At 42.7% G+C, this 16417-nt stretch overlaps 1 protein-coding gene across 1 annotated transcript in view; it reads left to right on the forward strand.

The window, feature by feature from the left end:
- The first annotated feature begins 1029 nt into the window (after positions 1 to 1029).
- HIVEP1 (HIVEP zinc finger 1) overlaps positions 1030 to 16417 on the forward strand; it is a 149032-nt gene continuing 133644 nt past the window's right edge. The window contains exons 1-2 of the mRNA XM_049765232.1: positions 1030 to 1051; positions 4910 to 5052. Coding sequence (XP_049621189.1) covers positions 5013 to 5052 — 40 coding nt within the window. The 5' untranslated portion in view covers positions 1030 to 1051; positions 4910 to 5012. The remainder of the gene's footprint in view (positions 1052 to 4909; positions 5053 to 16417) is intronic.

A 16417-nucleotide genomic window follows, 5' to 3' on the forward strand; every position in this document is an offset into this window, starting at 1 on the left:
CCGCACCTGGGCTGACCCCGCCTGCCTCGCCACCGGGGGACGCCCCCTCTTTGCCCGGGGCGCGGCCTTCCCGCCCCCCAGACTCCGCCGCCGCCCGCCCCCGGGGATCCCCTGCCGCCCCGCCTACCCGCCTCGGGAAAGCCTCCGACCTTCGCCCTTCCTCCCTCCTGCCGCCACCGGCCCCCCAAGACGCTAAACGTGCCCCGGGGAGAGGTAAAGTCCCCCCCAAGCCGTCTCCGGGTCCTTCTGGGGTCCCCCCGGACCCCGATCTCTCCCTTCCCGGAGGCGGCGGTCATGCTAAGCGCCGGCGATCGCGGCTGCCGCCTTTCCCCTTCTCTGCTCGGCCCGGCCCGGCGCAGCCGGCTGCCTGCCTGCGGGCGGCCGCCACCACCCACCCGCGCACCCCGAGTTTCCTCCCCGCACCCCCCGGAACCTCGAGCGAGTGTGGCTGTGCTGCTGCTGCTGCTGCTGCTGCTGCTGCTGCTGTGGGGCTTCGGGACCCGGAGCTGCATTAGCGCCGGCGACAGTCGCTGCGCAGCGGCCCGGCCCAGAGAGGTTGCTGCGGTGGTGTGTTTGTTTGGGTTTTGGGGGGTGTCAAGGAGGGACCCCCCCCCAAGGCTTCAGCAGCAGCCAAAGCAGCAGCAGCAGCAGCAGCTCTGGGGGGTTCGGTCCCGTCCTAGCAGTCAAGCGGCAGCAGGTTCGGTTCGGCTCGGTTCGGTTCGGCTCCCGGGGTGGGGTGGTGTTGCAGCTGGAAAGGCAGCCCAAGGAGGGGGAAAGGAATTGGATTTGGGGGTGCATGCGGGCTTGGACTATACATCCCCCCCTTTTTGCGGGCGTGTGTAAGTGCGTGTGTCTGTGAGTGAGTGAGTGCAAACGCCGACCTTGCAGAAGGGGGAATGGCTGTGGGTTGCTGGCGGGAGGGAGGGAAGGAGGGACTTGCCACTTTTGGGGTGCCCTTCCCCAGAGCGCGCGAGGACTAGCCCCCCGAACTGCGCTGCTTGCCTGCCTGCCTGCTTGCCTGCGGGTCCCAAGGAGCTGGGAGAGCAAGCAGGTAAGCAAGGGATCTGGCTTCCCCAACCCTATCCTATCCAGGTTCCTTCCAGCCGCAGATGCGTTTTTTTTGGGGGGGGGTTGGCTAGAGGATTTGGGGTGTGTGTGTGGGGTGCAGGAGGGGTGGTGGTGTTTGTGAGAGGGACCGACCAGGCCTCGGCTTGGGCTTGGGTTTGGGCTTTCCAACCTCCCGGCTGGGCTGGCTGGCTGGCTGGCTGGCTGGCTGACTTTCCCTTTCGTTCTTTTTGCTCCAGGCGCCTGCTTGGTGACTAACCTGGGTTAGTTGCTTTCTGGGTTGGGAGTATGCCTAGGAGTGATTTGGGGTGCCTGCAGGGTGGTGGTGTGGGGTCGGCTGGGGTTTTTTTGCCTTTTGGGGGGTCAGGCTTGGGGAAGGAAAAAAAAAAGAGTAGCTGTTGGAAGGAGAAGAGGGGGTGTACCAGAGCCTGCACTGGGGAGTCGTCTCTGGTCTTTGATTGCCTCCTCTGATCTTTCTCCTCCTCCTCCTCCTCCTCGTCTTCCTCTTCCTCCTCCTCCTCCTGCTCCCCGCTTCCACTCGGGGCTCCTTCCTGCGCTGGCACTTGCATTCCCCCCTCCTCCTGGCAGGAGAAGCGCTTTGTTCAGTGCAGCGTTGCAGAGGGGTTTTCCCAGGCTCCGCCCTCCACATTCATTCATGGTTTTTTTTTTTCTTCTTCTTCTTCTTTTTCCTCCTCCTCCTTTGCAACTGTCTTGACGCTTTTATTTATCTATTTTTGGATCATGTTTTAGTTTTATGTATTTATTTTATTTTGCTCCATGGAGTAGTTCTTGCTGCTAATGGAACGTTTTTAGCCTTCACCCTGGCTTCTTCCAGGATACTGGTGTCTTTGAGCCAGCAGATTTTACTCTCTTGCAACCCAAACCCCATCCAAAAGGCTTTTAAACCTGGGATAGACTGCTCCAGAGGGGGACTGGTAGATCCGGAGAGGTTTGGGGTTCGGGGTAGCAGCTGAAAGCTGTGATCTATGGAGAATTTTGGCTTATTTTAACCTCTCTGCGCTGGTAGAGTCATGTGATTTTATTACACACCGAGTGCATGCTTTACAAACTTGTAAATAATCGTGTGGCCCTTTACACGCGCTTTAAGTTTAATAAGCAACGTAGTCAAAAACGTTCCTATAATTTTACTTGACCCCGAGGTCTCTCCATATCTCTATGGAATTAGAAATGTTCTTAGATTTGATATGGTTTCTATGTATACAGATTGCAGGGAATTGAAGCTGGACTCAGTGCTTGCTAACTGAAGACCCTCTTATTTCATATCTCTCCCTCATGCAGCTTAAAAGACTGTAATTATTTTATGTGCAGTGCTTACATGATGGAGATAAAATATTGAAGTGAATTGTAGTCTTCTCACTTTCTACTTTTGTCCCTGTTATACAGAAACTAGAAGTTTCTAAACATCTAAACATCTCCCAGTAGGAATTACTTAGTCTTTCTCTGCAGGCTTTTTATTTATATATATTTTTTAAAGAATGGTTGGTTAACTATTTTTTGAATAATGCATGTTATTTAGTTCTGTGAGGTAGAGGCAGTTTTCTAGTATCAGAGTTGGGACATCTAATCTTCAGAGAAGCTAAGTAACTTGATCAAGGACACACAGTAAAACTAGCCTCTGAGCATACGCTGTTTTGGCATCAGAATATAGAGTCAGACAAGTTGTGTTACGCTTTTTAAAAAATTTTTTGCTTTCATTTATTTATTTATTTATTTATTTATTTTTAATTAAATAATTTTTATTTTGACCAAAGTGGAATTACAAATCTTTCACAGTAATATTTTAGGTACATAGTGACATTGAGTCAGGGGCATTCCCACCACCAGCGTTGTCCTCCCTCCACTCCTGTTCCCAGCATGCATCCTATATCCCCTTCCTTTGACCCCCAGACTTTTGAATAAAATCCTGTTAGATTCACAGAGGAATTAAAGCACCCACAGTAACTGAAACACTTGTTGTTTCCTCCTTGCCTTATTTGCTGCCCCTATCAGGTTATGCTCTTTTTCTTCCTTTTCTTCTAGAAATGTACACGTGAGAACTACTGGGGCCAGAGCAATAGTCCAATGGGTACAGCATTTGTCTTGCACTCGGCTAGCAAATTTTACCAGGGTTTGAAGCTCGGATTTCCCATATGATCCCCTTAATCTTCCAGGAGTAATTCCTGAGTACTGAACTAGGAGTAACCCCTGAGCACTGATGGATGTTGCACAATAGCAAAACAAACAAACAAAAAAGTTTTCCAAGCTTTCCTTCCACCGTACATACACAAAAAGCAAAACAAATGACAGTGATTTACCAATTATTATTAGAATTAAATTAGGCAAAATTAAATTAGGAAGCACATAGACAACTTATTAGGTTCTTAGTATTCTAGTTTGTTTTACAGTAGTAGAATTAGCACCTCCTGTTTTACTAATGGTCATAAAGGGGTCTGCTGGTCATCTTTACACAGGAAATGAAAGCTAAAATTTGAACTTCAGGTTCTTTGAGAATTTTTTAATGGAATTAGGGACCAAGATGGGTGATTGGGGTAGAAAACTGGGTTTTGTATTTTTAGCGTTTTGGGTGTTGTATTTTAGATCCCTTATTTAAAAGTGTTTCAGTCAGGACATACTAGGGGATGCTGCAATAACAACAACAACTGTACTGTGTGGCTTTGAAAGAGCGGTTTCCTCATTGGTTATGCTGTAGGAGGGTCATGTGGGTTAGTCAGCAGGAGGTCGTTTTAGTCAAAATCACTGTGGAAAATAGTATCTCTCCCTTAGCAGAGGGAAAAGAGACTTGAGCATCTTGTTTTGGTTGGCAGAGTGTGTGTGTGTATGTGTGTGTGTGTGTGTGTGTGTATGTGTGTGTGGTGTGTGTGTGTGTGTGTGTGTGTGTGTGTGTGTGTGTGTGTGTGGTTTGGTGGGGGCTCGCCTGTCAGTGTTGTGTTGTTCTGGTGCTTGGGATTGTATCTGGGCTTTACACATGCGAAGCATACACTAACCCTTTGAGCAAGCTTCCTCACTCCCATGCAATCCCATCTTAAGTATACAAGGAAGACTTGGAAAAAATAGGCAAGTGACTTCTTAGCCATCTTGAATTAACTCAGTAAAAATGATGAATGGAATTGCCTCTTTTCTAAGGTGCTTATGACGGGGCAGGCATGCATCATATTCATTCTGTGGGTAGCATAATCCTTAGTCATCCAAAGGAAATACCTTAACTGAACCTAGCTAGTAATGGTAATTTAAAATACAACTTTGTGAGGACCCAGGAGATAATAGATTGTTAGGGCTCAGGCCTGGGATGTACCCGACCTGAGTTTGATCCCTGGTACCACATGGTACTTAGAACATTTCCAGGTGCAGCCCTGGAGACCCCTTTACTTTGGGTTGTCTTGGGTATCCTTGGTACTCCAGGACCATAGCAGAATTGTAGTTTGGGGCCTTGCATTGAACCATCTGCTTCATTGGTGGAGACTATCCAGTGGGATTACAAATAGTACTTGAGGGAGACACACAGGCGCGACACACACACACACACACACACACACACACACACACACACACATACACAGTACTTGAGGGAGACACACAGGCGCAACACACACACACACACACACACACACACACACACACACCAGTGAATTCTTTCCTTCTCTGACAAAAGTAACAGTGAGTTTTCTCTGCTTTTTGGGGGTGGAGGCTTGGGAGTGGGGTTTGAATTGAGCCACACCTTTCCTTGAATTTACAGTTAGTGCTTTACCAGTCGATAGCTTTTGAGGCCCCTTTTCCTTTGGAAGGTCGTAAAGTCTGAGATTTTTTTGTTTTTCTCTTCTTCCAGCACATGGATTAATTAATGGGCGCTGAGTTTATGGAGCTACCATTTTATGGCCTGCTCTTCCCACAGCTCCTAAGAAGAAAAAGGGGTCCCTGAATTTAAGAAGATGCCTCGAACTAAGCAAATTCATCCCAGAAATCTACGAGGTAAGGCTCTGCACTAAATAGAAGTAAAACTGATCACCCTAAAGTGAAGTGCCTCTTGTGGTCTGATTGGCAGCCTGCTCGGTATGGTGTTGATCCTTGCTTCATGATTAGCTCTCAGAGTGTCGGTTCCATTTCTCTTCTTTATTTCCACTGGCTCTACACAATTGCCTGTCTCTGGAGATGCTTAATAAACTTATTGTTGAAGGGCTTAAATCTGACACAAAAGTCACAAGGCTTTTCCAATCATCAGACTTGGGTATTAAAGTCTGAGTTATCTTGTCTCTGAACAGAAACCATGCTTAGATCAGGAAGTATGAAATGACTGGTTGCAAGAGCCTTTGTCCATGACTTTGTCATCTCTCCTTGTACCTCTTTGAGATTTGTTTTTGTGTCTGCTGTACACATTAGAGTAACAAGTAGTAAAGAGAATTGCAATGTACAATCACAGAGATCACTTTCTGAAATGGGTATATTGGCTTCTTTCCAGGGGGAAGCACTTGTCCAGAAATGTGTGCATAATGTACAGTTCATCCGAAGAATCAAACAATTTTAGTGGTTTGAAGCAGAGAGATAATACATGGGCAAGGTTCGCATTTTGCATGAGATTGAGTCTTCTTCAGCCCCTGGCTCAAACCTGAACTGTATGTGTCACTCCAACACTGAGAGAGACCATGCCTAAACATAGAGTGAGAAATAATGTCTGAGTATCTTACATGTGGTCTCATGCCCCACCTTCCTGCAAAATGGAGTGGTTATTTTTTTTCCATTAATACTGAAAAAGAAAAGTTTTTATTTCAGCTCATTGTTTCAAACAATTTCTATTCTAATCTGTTTTATCAACTGGGAATCACAATTATTTTTATATTTAAATTTAGTATGAAATAGTGTAGCAGTATTAAGTAATGAATCGTGAACCATTCCAAATTGAGTAAAGCATCTTAGGAAATATTTGCTAGCACAGAAAAAGATTCTCCAAAACATAAAAAGTCAGAAATACCTTTGAAATTAAATTAATTGGGGCCCGGGAGTTTTATAGAGGGGAAGTCTTTACGCACGATTGACCCTGGGTCGATCCCCAGTTCCCCAGATATTCCCTTTAGGATGGCCAGGAGTGATCTTTGAGTGCAGACTGGCATGACCCCAAAATAAAACTAATTGGGGCAGGAGGTAATGCATTTGCTGTGCATGCAGCTGATTCCGCTGTGACCTTGGATCTGTCCCCTGCACTGGTTGTTCCCTTGAGCAATGACAAAGTTCAGTTCTGAGTACAGAGCCAAGAGTAGTCCCCTGAGCACTACTGGATTTGACCCATACCTGTTCTTCTTTTCCACTGGAAAAAAAAATAGACCAAAACAGCTTGGGTGTTCCCCTTTGGGTCCTCGCTTCCTGTGCTCCCAGGAGTGTCTTTGCCACTTTACCTCCTCCTTAAATGAAAACTGTCAAATCAAATTTATTGAACATGTTTCTGATAAAATGTATTTCAGCACTTGATCACTTAAAGTGATACCTAAAAATGTGGCCAATTTGGTGACCTACTTAAAGCCGGAAACCATGCTTGCTTCTTGCCTAGAAGAGCACTAGAGCAGAGCTGCTGTCGAAGGTGGAAGCCTCAACCCAAGTTCAAATTGATGATTATATTAGCCGTGTTTAATGAGGTGAGGATGCAGGCTATTAGCTCTTGTGTGTGAAGTCTGATTTTTCAGTTAAACGGGACGTATTGAAAATTGAGTGAGGATATATGTCTCGGTCCCTGAATTGGAGCTCCAGGAAGTAGCAACTTCATTTTATATGTTTTGCTGTCAGAGTCTAAGTACCAACCAACAGGTGCCTGCTGAAGTAGCACTTAAGAGTTTGAGGCCCATCTTCTTAGTCTATCTGTCCATAGAGGGCTCTCTGTCCCAGGGTGCCCAGTTCCTGGAAGTTGACATGAGCCCAGATAATTGTTGATCAAATGAATGAATACATGATTGCTCACTAAGTACAATTAATTAGGTCACTAATGCTCCATTTTTATTTTTAAAATATAGGCTGTGTAATAGTCACGACCATCAGAGAAAGAGATTTTTAGAACCTAGACTCTTTTCTGTTAGGATCAAATAAATGTACAGTTCAGCAGCTACTTGTTGAATACCTTCTTGCTACTCATCTGGTGGTAGTGATTGGGCCTGGTAAGGTATGTGGAGTTGAGGGGAGACAGGTGACCTTAACCAGAAAAAGCACAGTGAGTTATGGAAATAGCATAGAAGTAGGCGACCCTGTTTCGTCCCAGTTATGGGTATTGTTTGAATTGGGATAGGGTGTTGACTTAGAGAAGGAAGGGCATGTCGAACTGGGTTCTCAGGGCTGAAAATTATTCAAGAAGCTAAGACAAGGTCAAGGTGTTTGCTCTGAGGTGGGAGTTTGTCACCTGTTCCTGGAATCTGAGATACTACTCTTAAGTCATCTGTTATTTCCGGTGCTTAAGTTTTAGGGGGAAAGATAAGAGATGGGAGATTGAAGTGGGGAGATGAAGAGGAACGGATTCAGGAAAATGTATCAAGTTGAAGTCCATAATATGGAGAGTTCCATGATTTGCTAGGCAAACTTGACTCTTTACCTGACATTGAGCAACCTTGAAAGTTTGAAACACTCAAGTTTGAAACACTTGTGAAATAAGTTGGGTGCTGACTTGACACAAAGTTTAGAAAATTGTTGGATGGTCAGACACCATTAGGAACTTCCAGCCACTAAAGAAGACGTGAAAGTAGATTAACACATAGAGGAAAGCCTCTATGTGGAACCATGATGTAGCTTCTTCATTGGGAAAACATTCATAAGTAAAGGCACAAAAGAAAGTGCTATCATGTAATATTTTATAGATTTCTGTATTTCTTCTGAAAGAAGTCACACTCTCTTTTTTTTTTTTTTTTTTTTTTTTGTTTTTGGGCCACACCCGGCGGTGCTCAGGGGTTACTCCTGGCTGTCTGCTCAAAATAGCTCCGGGCAGGCACGGGGGACCATATGGGACACTGGGATTCGAACCAACCACCTTTGGTTCTGGATCGGCTGCTTGCAAGGCAAACGCCGCTGTGCTATCTCTCTGGGCCATTTCTGTATTTCTTCTAAAGAGGCATTTTAGGACTCTACCCTTAGGCACACATTGGGAATTGAAGTAAGCAGATAAATATTAGCCACTGAATTGGTCTTTCTTGTGTTTATTTATTTTGTTTCATTTTGCGGTACTCTCAGCCCAGGATACTTGGGGTTTACTCACAGAGGGGACCATGTGGTGCTGGGGATTGAACCCTAGGTTCCTGTATGCACAGTACACACTCTCGCCTTTTGTGCCATCCCCCCACCCTTGATTATGTATGTTCTTTTATGTATTTTTACATGTAGGATACTTTGTGAAAACATGTAAAAACACACAATATAGAAATCTCTCATGGAAAATTCTAGAGAACTTGCATGGATTTTGGAAAAAGATATGTACAAGTCAGACCCTGTAAGGAAACATACTTCTCTTATGTTAGGGTTGCTTATTTGAGAGTTGAGAATAACTGGGTTGTTAAAGCCTAGCAAGAAATCAGGTGCAGGGGCCCGAGCGATAGCAGAGTGATAGGGCGTTTGCTTGCACTTGGCCAACCTGGATGAACCTGGACCTGGGTTCGATCCCCAGCATCCCATATGTTCCCCGAGTCTGTCAGAAGCAATTTCTGAGTGCAGAGCCAGGAGTAATTCCTGAACACCATCGGGTAGGGCCCAAAAACAAAACAAAAAAATTAGGAGCATCAGGGAGGCCTAATTAGACCTGCTGGGTGGTTGATCCTGATGGTTTAGAAATGGAGGTTTTTTTGAGTTCTAACCGCTTATCCAAGTAGACTTGGATACTTGTTTGCATAATGAAGGAGCATAGAGTTTAACACTGGCAAGTCTTTTGTGAAGTTCAGTTAAGAACTTCTGAGAGAAGCATTTGGTTTTCAAAAGAAGTTTTTGTGTGTTGTCCTTGGCTCCCTAGAGAAGGACTCTTGGCTACTCTGTGGCAAAGTCCTGCCTGAAGCCAGCACTCCCTTGCCATGGGCACAATGACCAACTGAAGGATCTTCCCCTTCAGTTGCTCTGTCTTGCAACTTTTATACATTATTCTTTTTATTTAAGTTTTAAATTGAGATTCTGTGGTTTACAGTATTCGTGAAAATGGCGCATAATTTCAATGCCACAGCCATCACCCAGTGTATTTATCTCCCTCGGATTACAACAATCAGTTTTAAAACAACCTTGTCACTCCCAAATCAAAAGTGTGGCTGAATCTCCTGTTTGTTGCTTTGGGCCCCTTACTGTCACCTTGCTGTTTATCTTTAAGTTCTGCATGTGAGGGATCATTCTTTCCTCTTGACTAACTTCACTCATTAGATCCTCTAATGTGCTCCATGTTGCTGCAAATTGCATGATTATTTTAGTTATTTTTGTTTATTTTTATTTTGGGCCACACCCAGTGATGCTCAGGGGTTACTCCTGGCTATGCGCTCAGAAATCGCTCCTCACTTGGGGGACTATATGGGACTCTGGGGATAGAACTAAGGTCCGTCCTGGGTCAGCTGCATGCAAGGTAGACACCCTACGGCTGCTGCGCCATTGCTCCAGCCTCAAATTGCATGATTTTGTTTTCTTATAACTGTATAGTATTCCATTGCATATCTATATTGTAATTTCTTTTTCTTTTTTTTTTTTTTTTAGTTTTTGGGCCACTCCCGGCGGTGCTCAGGGGTTACTCCTGGCTGTCTGCTCAGAAATAGCTCCTGGCAGGCACCGGGGACCATATGGGACACCGGGATTTGAACCAACCACCTTGGGTCCTGGATCGGCTGCTTGCAAGGCAAATGCCGCTGTGCTATCTCTCCGGGCCCATATTGTAATTTCTTGACCCAATATCTATAGTTGGGTATCTGGATTGTTTCCATTTCTTGCTTTTATACGATGTGCAGTAATGAGCATAGTTGTTTCTTTGTAATTGATGTATTTGTGTTTGGGGATAGATGCCAAGAAGTGGCCTCAGTAGGTCACAGGGTAGTTGTATTCCTATTTTTTTGGAAACATCTGTGTTGTTTTTTTTTTCCATAGAGCTGAACCAGATCACATTCTTACCAACAGTGAATGAGGGTTTCTTTTCACCAATCCGTCTTGACTGACCTCTTGTCTGCACTACCTTCCCATGCCCTGGTTCTGTACTCTGTAACATGCATTGAAAACTGGGGATCCGTAAAATTCAATGTTAGTCCTCTTAAAATTGAATGATGTTTTTGTATTCTGCCAGTGATTATGGTGAGTACAGTTTCAGAGCATTGCATTAAAAAGAAGGAGGAGTTTTCTATTTTACTTTGGACCGAAGATTTCAAAGACTTTGAAGATTGAAGTTAGTGTGAAATTCAACTCTTACCTATATCTCTATATCCTTGGTCAAAGGATATAGATAAAATATGAGACTTTAGCTGTTTTTCATTTTTATTGGTTGAGTGTTTTTTGCCCCGAATATACTGCTAAAATACAGCCTTTTTTTTTTCTCCCTGAGAACTAGCTTTATTTTAAAGCTAGAGAGTAGCATTTAGGGAGCATAGCTGATCTTCATATGGCACTATGGATGTCCTTCCTATGTGATGTAGTCTAGGGTCCAGAGTTTTATTCAGATAAGTTTTCACTCTTTTTGTTCTTGCTGATTGTCTTTTGTCATTTTAGGAATTTAGCATGCAAATTTCTGTGCCTGCCTTCATTTTTTTTAAAAATAAATACTTCATTTAAGCACTGGGGTACAAAGTATTTCATACTTGAATTTCAGTTACAGAATGTACACCACCTTTCATCAGTGTACTTTTCCCATCACCAGTGTACCCAGTTTCTCTCCCATCCACACCCCCCCCAATGTCTCTGGGGCAAGCATTTTGTCTCTTTCTCTCTCTCTTTCTCTCAGTCTTTTTCCTATATGACACTGTGGTTTGCACTATCACTAAAGGGTACCATGCATGTCACTTTATCCCCTTTCAGCACCCAGTTCTTGCCCAGAGTGATAAGTTCCAACTATCATTGTCATAGTAGACCTTTCTCTCTACTCTGACTTTCTGTACTCTAACTGCTCTCACTGCAATTTGTGTCAAGCTTTCTACCAGGGTCTGGTCCTCCTGTCCCTCATCACTGTTGTCTCTGGATATTATTACCACACTGCCTTTTTTTTTTTCATATATCCCACAAATGAGTGAGATTATTTTATGTCTGTCTCTCTCCCTCTGACTCATTTCATTCAGCATAATAATCTCCATGTCCATCCATGTATAAGCAAACTTCCTGACTTCATTTCCCCAACAGCTGCGTAGTATTCCATTGTGTATACATACCAGAGTTTCTTTAGCTACTCATCTGTTGTCGGGCACCTGGGTTATTTTCAGATTCTAGCAATTGTAAATAGTGTTGTGCTTAACATAGGGGTGCAGAGGGCATTTCTGTATTGTGTGTTCTTAGGGTAGATCCCTAGAAGGCACCTTCATTCTTGAAAGTATCTTTTCCCCCCTCAATATTCATAATGTTTTCTTATTTCCCTGGTGTGAAGTCTTTCTGTCAACTATTTCACTTTTTGCTTTTTTCCTTCTCTTTTTCTCTCTTCTCCCTCTCTTCTCGTCTTTCATCATATGAAGGACCTCTTTTGCTTGTGTTTACAGGTACTTATTATATTTTTGAAGCCGTAGCATAATCTTTTACATGCTTGTCTTCTTAACTGGATATAAGCAATTTGTCAGAATCTAAGAGCAGCTTTGTACTTATGAATGCTTCTTTCAGTGTTTAGTAATCTCTGATGAATAAATCTGTTGTGACACAAAATTTAAAATGCTTGAACATACAAAGTACCTATGAATAACTTTTGTTTTAGGTGAGAATTTTTTTAATAGATTCCTGAGTTATTCCTTCAGTACATTTTAGTATTCTTGGTAAAAATTTAGTTCAACTTCCCACTGTCATTGGCTGCATGGCCTTGGGCAGGCTGTTTGCTGGCTTGGCTTGAACTGGTTTCCTCCTCTGTAAAACAGAGACAATGTGCAAAGATTAGATGGTATAGCTTTTTAAACAGGGGGCCAGTTCACTGTCCTTCAGACTGTTGGAGGGCCAGATTATAGGAAAAACAAAAATTATGAACAAATTTCTATTCACACTGCATATATCTTACTTAGAAGTGAAGAAACAAAATGGGAATAAATACAATATGTGGCCCGCGGGCCATAGTTTGAGGACCATTGGTATAGAGAGTGTAAGCATTTGGCACAAAGCCTGATACTTAATAAGGAGAGCTGTTGCTTTCTATAAAGGAACAGCTTATGTCAAAATCCTGGGTTACATCTGCTTTGTAAAGTGAGGAAAAGTTTTGGAAAGTGAGGAACACCAATATAAATTTAAAACCCTTTCCCCCCTGAGTTTTGTGGGTGCAGGAAGGCAGCTGCATAAGGGCTCAGTTTTTTTTTATAATTATAAAGTTGTTCATGATTGAGTTTCAGTCATACAGTGTCCAATACCCATCCCTTCACAAGTACACATTTCCTGCTACCAGTGTTCCCAATTTCCTGCTCTCTTCCCTTCTTGTGTCTATAGGCAGATGTTTCTCTCTCTTTCTCCCTCTCTCCCTTTCTTTCTTTCTCCCTCCCCTTCCTTCCTCTCTCCCTTTTTCCTCTTTTTCTTCCTTTTTAGAAACTGTGGTTTGCAGTATTGTTGCTGAAGGGGTAACATGCCTATCACTTTACCTCCTTTCAGTGCCCAGTTCTTGTTCAGAGCGATCGCTTCCAACTATCACTGTCATAGTGGTCCCTTCTGTGCCCTAACTGCACTCTCCAGCTCTATGTGACAAGCTTCCTACTATGAATTAAGAAAATACATATGTAGTGTTGGCAATAATATCCAAAGACTTTAGAGACAAGGGCCAGGACGACTGGTGCAGGCCTCAGCTTTGATGTCCGGCGTCTCCTTGTCCTCACTGCTCTGATATTTGGAAGGCAGTGGTCAAATGCAGAAAATAACTTGGGAAGGAACATTTTTACCCAGTCTACTGCTGCCTCTATGGGTTCACCTAAACTCATTCTGACCCTTTTTTTTTTTTTTTGGCAGTACTGAAGTTAGACCGCATGTGTCCTGTCTGCTGTCAGCTCTTGGGCAACTGATAGTAATGTGGTCTCCTATTTCAATGTAATTAAACTGTTTAAAAACGGTCAGAGGGGGCTGAATGACGTTCCCGTACTGGCTCTCAGATGGTGCCATTATCCCATTGCAGTGCCCCTTCTGCGTGAGACCAGAGAGAAATGACCTCCCTCATTTTCATGATCAGTCCAACCAGCACAGTGTTCTGACTTGCTATCAGTGTGTGTGTGTGGGCCCACTTGCGGCGGATTGTTTTATAAAGTCATCTACCATGTATAAAATTTTATGTTTTCTTGTTATGTGGGATTTTCTTGCTGAGCTTATAAATAGGACAGGCTTAATTTTGATTATTTTCAGATGGAATTCCAGCTGTTCATACATTGTGTGTGCATGCATGTATGTGTATGTATGTTCACGTTTAAAAGTTATTTCAGTGCTTCTGTGCTGACAGGTCTTAGGATTTGAGAAGTCAGAACAACCTTGTAAGGAAGCCAGTCTCAGCATAAAAAATTCTGTATATGAGCAAAAACAGAAAAGAAATATGAAATAACTGAAAAGTAGTTTTTGATGGCAGAGGTGGAAAAGCTATTGAAGCCATTAGGACTATCCTGTAAGTGGTTGATAGTTTGAGTAGGGTTGAAAAACAGTGGATTTAATACAGTAAGACTCCTTTATTTTTCTTGAGAATTATTTTTCATTTTGTGTTGAGAGCTTATTTAATGCTTTTTGAATGCTTATTAACATTAACCAAATGTCTTCTTTTGAAAAGCAAATAGAAAATGTAATAATGTGATTAGTCAGAGTAATGATTTTATTTTAGCACTTCTTTGCACAAAATATGTTCTGATGAAGGCCAATTTTTTTTCATACCCCAGAGTAGAAAAATACCTAAAACTCCTTTAGTACATAGATCTTCAGTTTTGACATTGAGATTGCAATGGGGGTTGAACAAGTCTGAGCTCAAGTTGATTCTTATGGGGAAAAGATTTCATTTTGTAGACATATTCTTCTCAAATTTCAGCAGTATGATTTTGCAAATCAGTAATGTTCTAATTACAGATGACGTTAACTAAGGTAGTCTCATATCTGATGTTTTCAATATGGTTAGCCATTAGGCAGCGTAATACCAAAAGCTTAGACTAAATAGTCTCTTTAAATCAGTTCAAATAATTAAAGATCTCTTTTGCCTCTTAGTGAGGTGGGCTTGATCCTTGACATGGTTTATACCCCTTCATGCCCCACCAGGAGTGATCACAAAGCAAGAAGCCAGGAGTAAGCCTTGAGCACTGCCTGGTGTGGCCCCAAATTTAAAACAGACAGACAAACAAATAAATAAATAATAGCTGCTACTCAGAAACCTGGAGGATGTGTAAAAATGGGAGGCCAATGTACCTGGTATGCTTCTCCCAGGCTGTTGATTTCTTAGAAAATGATCCAGTTTTGTAGCCAGGGACAAACAGAGGGATCTTAGAGGTTACTATTATCTTTTTCTATTTTACAGATAAAGTTAGCCAGGGAAGTTGAAGTGAATTGCCTTTGAGCAGCTTATTTGTGTCTTGTTTTCAGATGATGTTTTTGAGATGTGGTTATATTACTTCTATAGTGGATTTGTTGTAGGCTGGAGGCAAGTTTGTGATTTTGAGTTGTTTTGATGATCAGTAAAGAGTTAACTGTGAGCATGTGTCCTTGACATGCTTGACATGTCCTTGAAAATGCTCTTGATGGATTCTCTCCTTTGATCCTTAGAACCTGGGATACTGTGAGAGGGGTACTGTTATCTAACCCTGTATAGCTTTGAGAATGAGGCATAGAGGGAATTATTGATTTCCATTGTCTGCAATTAGAAAGTTCCAGTCCTGTGGTTTATAACTCCATGCTTGTTAAGCTTTGCCAGTAAGTAGGAAGTTTGCCTGATTCTTTAAGAGCTTGGAAATACTTTCAATTTCAGTTATTAAGTAAAGCTTGTCCAATATAGTCCCTTTGGCCAAAGTTCTCAGGTCAGAACTTGAAAATTTTTTTCTCTTTAAGTATGTAAGTTTTGGTAACCCATTCCAGGATTTTGAGTGTAACATTCTGAAATGACGAATCAAAGTGGGACACGTGACGGTGGGACATGCAAGTTTGCTTTGATCTTTACTTATAGCTGAGTTAGTAGTATTTCATTGATATGTGCATACCGCCATTTTTTACTCCACACATCTGTTTGTTCTTGAGCACTAGAATTGCTTCCCAAATTTGACTATTATGAATAGAGAGCTGCAATTTGCCTCTCTTTGGCTGGAGCTCGAAGGTACCAGGCTGAGTGGCGTCAGTGAGGAGAGGGACCCATCCAAAATGGTTTCTCTCGTATGTGACATTGAAACTTATTGAGAAGTAACAAGTGGCCAAAGGCAACAGAACCTGATACTTGGTCCATAGAACTGAGCTGATGATGTTGAGAGTAGGAGAGTTGTTGGGAAAAGTTCATTGGTCATTGGTAAAAGATACCTAACACTTCTGGTGGTGGGGGAAATATTAGGAAACTGTATGATTGAAACTGTCATGAACAGTATTGCTCATCATGGTACATCAATAAAAATGGAAAAACAAAATTTTGTTTTGTTGTTTTAAATTTTGGACTATGTCTAATCAGAGGACCATGAAGTACAGTCCCAGGGATTGAACCTGGGATATCCACATGTGCCTCAGTTTTGATCTAAGACAATTTTCATGTACCCACTTATCCAAGGTGTGGTTGATTGATAAGAAATAGGGTGGAAAGTTCAAAGAATGAGAAAGTCTCTCTCTCTCTCTCTCTCTCTCTCTCTCTCTCTCTCTCTCCCCACTCTCTTTTTTTCTCCTTTTAATTATAGGAAATCATCTTCAGTCATATGAAGAAACAGCAGAAAATAATATATGGGGTTAGCACATAATTTTTTTATTTAGTTTTTCATTTAGAATAAGGCATGGAAGTAGGTAGGGTTTGGGGGGTGCTGTGATGTTTATCTTTAATTTCCTTCTTAGCTTGAAATTGCTATTATTCTAGGGCAGAGGTTAGCAGCTGCAGTTCAGAGGTCAAATCCAGTTTTCATGTTCTTTGCAAATACAGTTTTATTGGAATATAGCCATGTATCTTTCTCTGCTTACTGTGGGGACTTTTCTGCCACAGAGGCAGAGTCTGTTAGTTGTAAGAGGTTCACATGGCCTAAAGTGTGGAAACAGTTTGCTGATTTCTGTC

Source organism: Suncus etruscus, chromosome 18 (genome assembly GCF_024139225.1).
Source record: "Suncus etruscus isolate mSunEtr1 chromosome 18, mSunEtr1.pri.cur, whole genome shotgun sequence".
Lineage (NCBI taxonomy): Eukaryota > Metazoa > Chordata > Mammalia > Eulipotyphla > Soricidae > Suncus > Suncus etruscus.